Source organism: Diabrotica undecimpunctata, chromosome 9 (genome assembly GCF_040954645.1).
Source record: "Diabrotica undecimpunctata isolate CICGRU chromosome 9, icDiaUnde3, whole genome shotgun sequence".
Classification (NCBI taxonomy): domain Eukaryota; kingdom Metazoa; phylum Arthropoda; class Insecta; order Coleoptera; family Chrysomelidae; genus Diabrotica; species Diabrotica undecimpunctata.
The window spans coordinates 40,099,250-40,109,548 of record NC_092811.1 but is presented as its reverse complement, the minus strand read 5'-3'; the positions used below and the strand labels follow the sequence as shown (position 1 = coordinate 40,109,548).

Sequence of the window (10,299 nt, the reverse complement as noted above, 5' to 3'; positions counted from 1 at the left end):
CGTAATGTCCAACACATATATAGCAGTTGATGGTCATTCAAAAATTAAAATTGACGTGTTTTAAGATTTTTTTAAATCGTCTGTTTCTGAAATAATAAATTTATTCCATACATTTGCATCATACTGTATAGGCTCTAGCAATATCTTTCTCCAAATCTAACGTAAAGTTAGGATAATAACTTGGACAAGAAAACTTTTTTTAATATATAAAATCTTCTGATTATTTCCACCTCATCGTGCTCAAAAAGACCGCATACCTGAGACCCATAAGTCAAAATTGATCTTACAACTGACTCATACACTGTTACTTTAGCCAAAAACGGGTATATCAGCCTTAGACACTAAACTACTCCAAGCCGTGCGAATCGCCACTTTTGCCAAACTCTGGCGCTTTTTTAGATGAGCTTTCATCAACAATTTGGGTGATACTAACATTCCCAAATAATTATAGTTATTCACTACCTCTAATATTCGATCATTCAGTTCCCAAAATTCTTTGATCACACCACCTCCTTTTCTGAACAAGAATTTTGGATTTATCCAAATTTATTTTCAGATTCCACATCCTTCAATATTTTTCCAGTTGATTAATCGTCTGCTATAACACCTTCTGATTGATTGCCATCAAAACAAAATCATCTGTATATAATAAAAGTCTAATAATCAAACTATTTATCTCCAAACTGTCTCCCAATGCTTCATGTAGGTTATTCAAGAAAAGCGCAAACAGTAATGGACTTAAAAGACATCCCTGTCTCACTCTTACATTACAGTTAAACCATTCAGACAGACCTTCATTTAACCAGATTGTTAATTTTGTATTTGCTAACATACTTTTTAACAAATTAAGCACTTTAGTTGATAATCCCAAGTGACTTAACTTGTAAAAAAGAAACCGCCGATCAACTGTATCAAAAGCAGCACTAAAGTCCACAAAAAATGCTTAAACATTTTTTACTCCCCTTTCATGTTCGATTTTTACTATACTCGTAAGATTGAAAATGTTGTCTATAGTTGAATATCCGGTTCTATATCCTGCCTGGAACCCATTTAAATGTTATCATTTTGTACAAACGAGGAAAGTCTGTCTAAGATCAGTGCCATAATGAGTTTAGTTATTGCATTTATAAATACCTCGATAACTTTCAGCTCTTACCATGTTTCCTTTCTTACATAGAGGAAAAATTATTGCATCATAAAAACCCTGAGGAAAGTCTGGTTTGACAAAAAAATTATTAGCAAGCCCAAGTATAAGCACTTTTTCATTTTCTGGAAAAAACTTGTAGAACTCAGCAGCAATTCTATCAATTCCTGGTGCTTTATTTGGTTTCAAAAAAATCCAATGATATCTTTTTTCATACTAAATGGCCGGTCTAAATGTTCATTGAGGATAAACGGATCTGCATACAACACAGGATTCGCCGTATTTAAATGTCTTGCAAAATATTGCAGTAAACTGTTAACACCTTCTCCAATGGCCGAACTTCCAAACTTATACAGCCCAACAGCCTTCCAAAATTCTTTTGAATTTTTTGTATTCCTTAAACTCAATGTAGCATTCTTATAAAATTCTTTCTTTTTCAAGTCACAAAAGTGCTTGTATTCCTGTTTAACGTCATTGAGATATAAGACATAAGATATGACATTACTTGCTTCCTCTTTCTTGCGCACTCACCATGACACCATTGCTGGCTTTTTTTACTCTCCTCCTTTGCCTTAAAAAGCTTACATTCTCCCTTGTGTGCTGATTTTTTATACATTGCTTTATATATTTCCGAATCAGTTTGGGTCCAAGTAATTTTAGGAAGCAGTGGCAAAACTTTGATAATTGGTGATTAAAAATTCATTTAGACCAAATAGAGTCACTACAAACAACATATTCATACTTAGAACAATACAAAAGAAAGATTATAAATATGACATAGAACTATATAGTATCTGTATAGACTTTAAACAAGTTTGTTTTGTTGAAAAAGAGACAAAATGCTGGAAGACCTCCGAAATCTAATTATATCAAAATAATATATCAACCTCATAAAAATGACGTTCTAAAGCCGTCTCTAACGCCGTTCTAAAGTTAGAGTAGATGGAGAACTGTCTTCCCTGTTTGACGTCAACATGGGGGTGAGACAGGGAGACCCACTTTCAACCATGCTGTTCAGCATAGTTCTTGAAGCAGTCATCAGAAAAACCAATGTAACCGGCAATATAATCACCGAAACAGTACAAATGTCTGCATAATAATATGCAGCCGACGTCACCATTATTAGTAGAAGCAAGACACGACTAATGGAAACTTTCAAGGAACTTGATCCTGAAGCACAAGAAAAGCTTAAAATAAACGAAACAAAAACTAAGTACATGACCATCAAAAGAACACCTTAGAATGAAAGTAATATAGCAACTATACTATTGAACGTGTGAATGGTTTCACATATCTGGCCACAGAAATCAATCAGAAGAATTCTGTAAATAGCGAAATTAATACACGTATTTCCAGTGGAAATCGTACATACTGTAATAATAAAAGATTGATGACATCGAAATTATTAAACAAAAGAACCAAAATAACTACAGAACTTTGATTAGACCCGTAGTAACCTATTGTTGTGAAACCTGGATAATGACGAAAAAAGAGAAAGCCCAACTCAGGACATTCAAAAAAAAGATACTAAGGAAAGTATATGGCCCGTTGCAAGAGAAAGATGGCACATGGAAAATCAGGAAAAACGACGAGGTGAATGAACTGAATGAAGAGTATGACATTATAAGATTTGTAAAAAGTCAAAGACTGTCATGGCTGGGACATGTTCAGCGACAAGAAGACACAAAATCGACAAAGAAGATGTTACAGTGGAAGCCGAAAAAAAGGAATGACCAGGAAGAGATGGTTGGATGACGTGGAAGACGACCTGAAAATCATAAATGTAAAATAATGGAGGAGAAGGGCGCAAGAGAGATCCAAATGAAAGGACATAGCCAAACAGGCAAAGACCCATCCAGGGCTATGATGCCAAAAGGAGAAGAAGTGAAGCTAAAGAACCTAAAAAAAAATTATCTACAAAATTTAACATCGATCTTGATACACATTCAAAATCTAATTATTATATAAGCATGAAATAAAAAAAGTTACATACCCATTAGCTAAATAATTAAAGATATTTTAGGATTGTGCTCAAAACTAATATTTTATAGAAATGTTATAAAGTAGAAGACCTATCTTCACAAATACACAGTCGAATTTATTATTTCCATGAAAAAATATTAAGTACCAAGCTAATAATTATCAGACAGACCTGAAAACCTGGAACATGATAACATTTTGAAAATCCGATATCGATGAAGGGACTACTGAAGTATATTAACTATACTAAATATAAAAATTCATCGAATAAACTCCGTGGCAAGCTGCAGAAAGATTTAATGAAACTGAAGATTAGACGAATTTCAACCTTTATTAGAATAAAAATCGAAATTGGACATTTCATTTCTGAATGGGGCAATATGAAGGCCATTGAAGTACTCGATGGTAATAGTATTGGCAGTAACCAACCAGCTTATCTGACACCAGGTAGCCAATTAGGTACTTGACAAAAGATTAGTTATGGGTTATGAGGTTAGTTTTTAATAAACCATTAAGTCTATACTTCTAGTTTTATTTAATTCAAGATATATCCTACATTAGATTTTTAATAATGGCCTTTATACTTTTACTTTCAGATTAACAATCGAGTTAACACACAATTTTATTACACAATTAGACATCTACAAAGCGCAAGTAACTTTTCGAGCAATTTTATGTACATATACAATTCACTAAAGTAGAAAACAGGATCAAACTTGGTGTATAAACGCCGGAAGCCCGTTTTTTGTTTATTTGGATTACTTAATAGGTGTAATTTCCGCAGGTTCTTCGTTTTAACAAGAAAAAGTGAGGATATGATTAGAAACAGTGTCGAAGAAATCAAAGCGAGAGTAGTATGTTTAAATTGGTTCTCTTATGAAATAAATTGACATTTGTCGTGATGGTAATTGGAACAAAGACAAAGAAAAGGTGTTTCGTAATGAAGTTTGAGTAAATTGATTTTTAAAAACACGTGTATTTTTTCTATGTTTCTATTTCCTATTTTGAATCATGTCAGTATCTGAATATTTTTGATGATTATTCTACATTAACTAAAAGCGGAAAATATTAGCAATTATTCAATCAGTTTAAAAGTTAACACTAATATTCCTTATTACGAAAATTATATAAATTTAAGAAAAGACTTTTGTTCAAAGGGATTCGTTACTGAATATTAGATGCCAGACTTAAAAATAATATTCGCTTATATTTATATTGTAGTATGACTGATTTTTATTTTCTAGTTGCGCTTGTGTCTTGTCGAATACAGATCCATTCCCCCACGTTTCAACAGAAAGCAAAACAATATTCAATGAAACAATTTTTAGACTGTTATATCAACAGTATTCTAAGCCAGGAATTTTTAATAAAACATTTCGAACTGCCGATTGTGACGCGCAGTTATTAATAAGTAAAAGGCCATTTGTGTCAGTTAAAAAGGTAAAATAGTAGGCTTTGAAAAAAATGACAGTTTTCATATTATTAAACCATAAACGGTAGGCTTTGAAAGTGACAGTTTTCATATTATTTTACCTTATTATTATTTTATTGTTAAACATGAATTTTTTTGCAGAAGAGTTAACAGATATAATCTGGGTATTAGGAAAAAGTTCGAGAAAATGCTTACTTGGATTCAGACTATATATTGTAACGTTATAAACGTCACGTCTCTATTAATTTATATTTAAATAATTATTTCATTTTAATTTCTTTATTAATTTATTAATTACTTTAACTTCATTTCTCTTTTTACTATTTTTTATTTAAAAAGTAGTTGGCGCCCTCTGTTTTTCTTTTCTTCCTCCTGTCTTTCTTTTCTCTCTTTCTGTCCCGTAGAGTAAATATTCGCCCTCTCTATTTCTGTCCGCTAGACTAAAATACTCTGTTCCATGTTGACAAAAGCGTGTCTATGTGCTAACTTCATTTCACTCTCCCACTTAGTTTCTATCAGTTTACTTTTTTAACGTAGTAGGAATAAAATTTTTTTTTTTTTGAAATTTATAAAAGAAGGCAAACATTATTATAAGATTCATTTTATGGTCTACAAAATTCTCTTGAGGTAAGTACTTCTATCTTTATCTTTATTCTATAATTCTGACAGCGTTTCCGATATTCATAACCTTAATTCTTTCGAAACCACGCTTCTTGAATTGATTATGATGTTTTAATAAGGAAATTAAACCCCTTTTGATGTGTCTCTGATACCATTTATTGTTGTATTTTTAGTTTACTGGGTTTATTGGCGATTTTATTGACAACATTCCAATTTTATTGACCAGTTTGAAAATTTATTGACCACGAGTTTATTGGCTGAATTAATCAAATCATGAAAATTTATTAACCAATGGAGGACCTAACCTAAATCCTTAACAAATTATGAAAATTTATTGTCCATTGGAGGACCTAACATCTACAACACACAAGCAGCCCATTGAAGTCATAAGTATCAATAATTATTGTTAAGCTTTGGCAGGGTGGATTATTGTTTGTTTTTTGTTCTTTTTAATAAATATGTTTAGTTAAAATTTGTCTTATTTGCTATCAGCTAAGAGTTCAGGTTCAATCCCTAGTTTAAGGCAAGACGAACACTTGAGATACTGAGGTAAGCAAGACATAGACGATAAGCTCCCATGGTTGATTGAGGTATTATTTTTATAATAATACTTCAATTCTCTTTGGTAGTCTTATCGTTACAATATCAAGCAATATCCTGAACAGAGGAGGCCAAACGCAAGAGCTTTTGAAAAATTAATTGATTCTTTTGTTCGCTCTGGGTCAGTTTTATATGAAAAAAAAAAAATGAGAGAACCAAAATTGTTCTAAGTAAATGAAAAGCTACTGATATTACTGAAGATACTCACATCATTACCCGTGAAATTTCATTTCAACATAACATTAGTCAAACTTTGGCGGCAAAAATCCTTCGTAAACATAAACTGCATCCTTACCGCATACAGTTACATCAAGAATTTACAGTCGATGATTATTAAAACAAATTAGCTTTTTGTTAATGGTCTCAGTAGCATGTGCAAAGAGACCGATTTTTTTTCCATTATGTGCTTTTTGAATGGAACGGTGAATCGGCATAATTTTCATTACTATTAAACCGCATGCATGCATTAAGCAATCCCTATTAACACTCATAATCAAACTAGGTGGTCCATAAATGTTTAGGGTGCTATTGTTGGCGATTATGTGATTGGACCACATTTTTTTGACGGTACTGTAAATGATACCATAAATATCTAGATTTTCTAAATAATCATTTGCCAATACTACTGCAAAATGTACCGCTTAATATTCGACAACGAATGTGGTTTTTACACGACGGTGATCCAGTTTATCACACTGCTCCTATTCACAATCATCTAAGCAATAACTTTCCTGAGACGTGGATAGGCAGAGGTGGACCAACTGTTTGTCCACCGCGATCACCGTATTTCTCCAAAATTGATTTTTTCATGAAGCGCTATACATAAAAGATCTTGTATACCAGGAGCCTCCAAAATCGCCAGATGATATGAAATATAGAATAAGAGAAGCTTTTAATAAAAAAGACATACAAATGTTAAGAAATGTGGCTCGGTCATTTGAATATTGGTTACAAACTTGTATAGACGTTGAAAGTGGACAGTTTGAACATTTACTTTAGACTTATTTCCTTAATTACATTAATTGTTACATTCATTACATATTGTTATGTACATGTGTTATAATATTACTCAATACTCAATACTTATTTCTACTTACAAAAATTGAATGTATTCTCAAAATTTGAAGAAAACTAACAATATCTAAGTTATCTTATAAAAGGGCTCAGGGCTCTTTTATAAAAAAGAGATAAGCCTGAGAGAGATAAGCCTGAGATAAGCCCTTTAATAATAATAATAATTTAATATAAAATAAATCTAATAAAAAATTAAATAAACTTATATCCGAATTAAAGACCTCTTATTTTATTCTTTTATTTTCTTTTTTACTAGTGACTCAAAAATTTTATATTTACTTTTATTTTCTATTAAGAAAAACAAACAATTAAAAACAAATAACTTTGATCTAAATAGATGGTCGTGGTTGATAGTCTCTGTTAACCAAAACTATCCTTTTGTCTTTAAAATGGCTGACTCCACCTTATTCTCCCTCGATTGTGACCTATCCCCTCGCTCATACTTCCTCCTGCTCTCTCCTCTGCCTATCGTTTTCGATAAAACAATTCGAATTCTATAAATTCTAAATTCTATAAATGTATTAATCTTTGCTTAACTCCTCACTCAAACTGCTAACTCCAGAAACAACACCTTCTAGTATGTCATCTATTTCTTCAACTTCTTTTGCCTTCTACCACAGTTTGAACTCGTTCCACAAACACAAAACACAACTTTTCACAAAATTTACTTTTCGAAAACTCTGCTAATTAGCACCGTCGTATCAGAAAAACTGTGGGGTCGTTTTCAGGCCTTCAAAGCACAATTACAATTTCTTCTCCTGGCAGAACTCACATCGACCCCTAAAACGTCTCTCTGTATTTTCTAAACCAATCAGAACACTTAAATATCCTTCTCATTCCAACCATTTTCCAAAAAACAAACTGCTACCACAACCCCAAAAGAGCATTTTTTAGCTGGTGGGAGAAAAAAAAATTGTCCTGGTTTTGACTTCCATGTTGACAATCATCAGGGTATGATGAAGTATGCGAGTCTAGCTCAGGTTTGGACTGTTTGTTTTGTCGCATTTGGGCATGTAGCTCATAAGAATGAAAAAGTTGATAATATAGTGCAGTACTACGAATATAGCGTTCTGTATTGTGCAGTGTAAATCTTTCATTGACCACACCTCTAAAAGTATTGAAGTGCTACGTCTGGTCCGCTTTGTTTTATGGATGTAAAACTTGGATAACAAAAATAAAAACTTTTAATAAATTAGAAGCGTTCGAGTTGTGGTGTTACCGTCGCATGCTCAGAATCCCGTGCATAACACACATATCTAACAAACGTGTGCTAGAGACTATGCACAAAGAGCGAGAATTGATCAACATCATCACAATAAGAAAGGTCCAATACTTCAACCATATAATGAGAGGTCCTAAATATCGCTTACTTCGGTTAATCATTCAGGGCAAAATCGAAGGAAAACGCTAGGTCAGAAGAAAACAACTGCCCTGGCTGCGTAACATTAGATAATCGACAGATCAAACAGTCGAGGAATTGTTTCATCTAGCTGCCGACCGAGAAACATTTCATCAGCTTGTTAATACGACGATAATCAACGTTTGAAAACAAGCACGGCACACAAAAAAGAAGAAGGCACTAGTAAGTGAAAATAGCAGCTTTACTTAAGCGGAAAACACACCTACGCGATCACGACGCGATGGCATACGCGAAGGCGTTCACGGTGACGACCGCGATTCTACTCGTCGCATTAAAACAAGTGTATCAGCACATACTTGTCGTGACTTGCTGGCGATCAAAAGAATTTGTGCAGCGTTCGGACGGCGATATAATTATTTTAGCGTTCAGAACGCAGCAGTTTACGTTTATCGCTGGTCGCGTCGATGCAAATTTGCTAATTAAAATGGATATCGAAAAAGTTATTGAAATGGTAAAATAAAATGAGATATTGTTCGACATGCCCCACCCAGATTATAAGAACGTACATATTAAAACTAAAATGTGGGATCAGATTGGTAGTGAATTAAATTTAAAAGGTAAGTACTGTGTTTTATTTGTTTGGAATTATAAATTTCTAAAATAAGTAACAAATTTTTCACGTATTTCAAGAGCTCCGTTTACTGCTCTTCTTCCGTCAATCGCCAGATTTTCAAATACTGGTAAAGGTATATTAGAGTTTTCTTGTAAATGCAAAAGTTGCTCATCAGTGTTTCTTGTGCGCAGTAAGTAGTGCAATACGCATGCAGCCTTCACAAAATTCGTAGCTGTTTGAACTTTAACTTCTAGTGGTCTGAAGAATAGGCGCCATTTATGTGCCAATATTTCAAAGGTATTTTCTACTACGCGTCGGGCTCTGCATAGATGGTAATTAAATCTCTCCTTGCAGTCGTCATTCCGTGCTTGTCTATACGGATATGGCCTCATTAAGTAGGGGCTTAGTGTAAGAGCTTCATCGCTAAATAATACACACGGAATCTCATCATTTTCATCAGCTAATGGTCTGTTGGGTGGGATATTCATGGTTCCATTTGCAAATTTTCTGCCCCTAGCCGATGTCTCAAAGATACCACCGTCACTATTTTTACCATATCCACCTACATCTATACAAATAAATTTGTATTCAGGGTCAACAATTCCCATAAGAACATTGGAAAATTTTTTTAAATAGGAGAAGTAATTTCATCCACTCTTCTGGGGACATCTGATGGTCACATGTTTGCAATCTATGCTTCCTAAACAGTTAGGAAACTGTCAGATATCTTTGAAGTCTAGAATTGATTTTTCCCATATTTCTTTTGTTGATTCTGGCATATAAATCGGTTGCAGCTGGTTCCATATGGCTCAGATGTTTCATACACAATATTTGCAACGATTGAAAATCCTAACCGAAAACTATGCCCAATCGTTTTGTATGAATCACCAGTAGCTAAAAATCTGAAAAAAATATATTTTTTTAAATTTCTCACGTTTTTGTTTTTCAAATAGTTACTGGAAAAAGAGTTAAAAAGAAACCATAAATATGTATATAAGCCAAAAGCTACAATTTATTTAAAAGAGCTACATGTTCCCATTTTATGTATTATATTTTACTATCAGACCTATAGTACACTATATTAATCATATTCATCAAAAAGAAAGTATACGCGTTACTTAGATTAGTAGTTTTTGACTTTTTCTGAATTAACTACCGAAGGATACTTTTAATTAATTACCTATTTGAATTTTTTACAGGTGAAGATCTAAAGAAACGCTGGAAAAATTTGAGAGACTGTTACTCCAAATACCTCCGTTCTGAAAAGACTACAACTGGACAGCAAGCGAGGACTACTAGCCGCTACAAGTCCTGGGCTTGGGCACAACATACGGAAGCTTTCCGACCCTTCTTGTAGTTTGCTCAAACGGAGTCCAACGTTTTAGATCCTGGCGTTGCAGAATCATTAGAAATAATTAATGAAGAAGTAGTCACTAGTCAGAACGAACCTTCTCTAACAGAAGAAAATTTGTCAA

At 33.3% G+C, this 10,299-nt stretch overlaps 1 protein-coding gene across 1 annotated transcript; it reads right to left on the bottom strand.

The window, feature by feature from the left end:
* Positions 1–8,856: 8,856 nt before the first annotated feature.
* LOC140450546 (uncharacterized) lies at positions 8,857–9,432 on the bottom strand. The gene has a single exon (XM_072544202.1). The coding sequence runs from the start codon at positions 9,430–9,432 to the stop codon at positions 8,857–8,859; it is 576 nt and encodes a 191-aa protein (XP_072400303.1).
* Positions 9,433–10,299: the final 867 nt, after the last annotated feature.

What these genes read in the sequence shown, in the direction of transcription:
- LOC140450546 (XM_072544202.1), bottom strand. Translation starts at nt 9,432, where the DNA reads ATGGGAATTGTTGACCCTGAATACAAATTTATTTGTATAGATGTAGGT.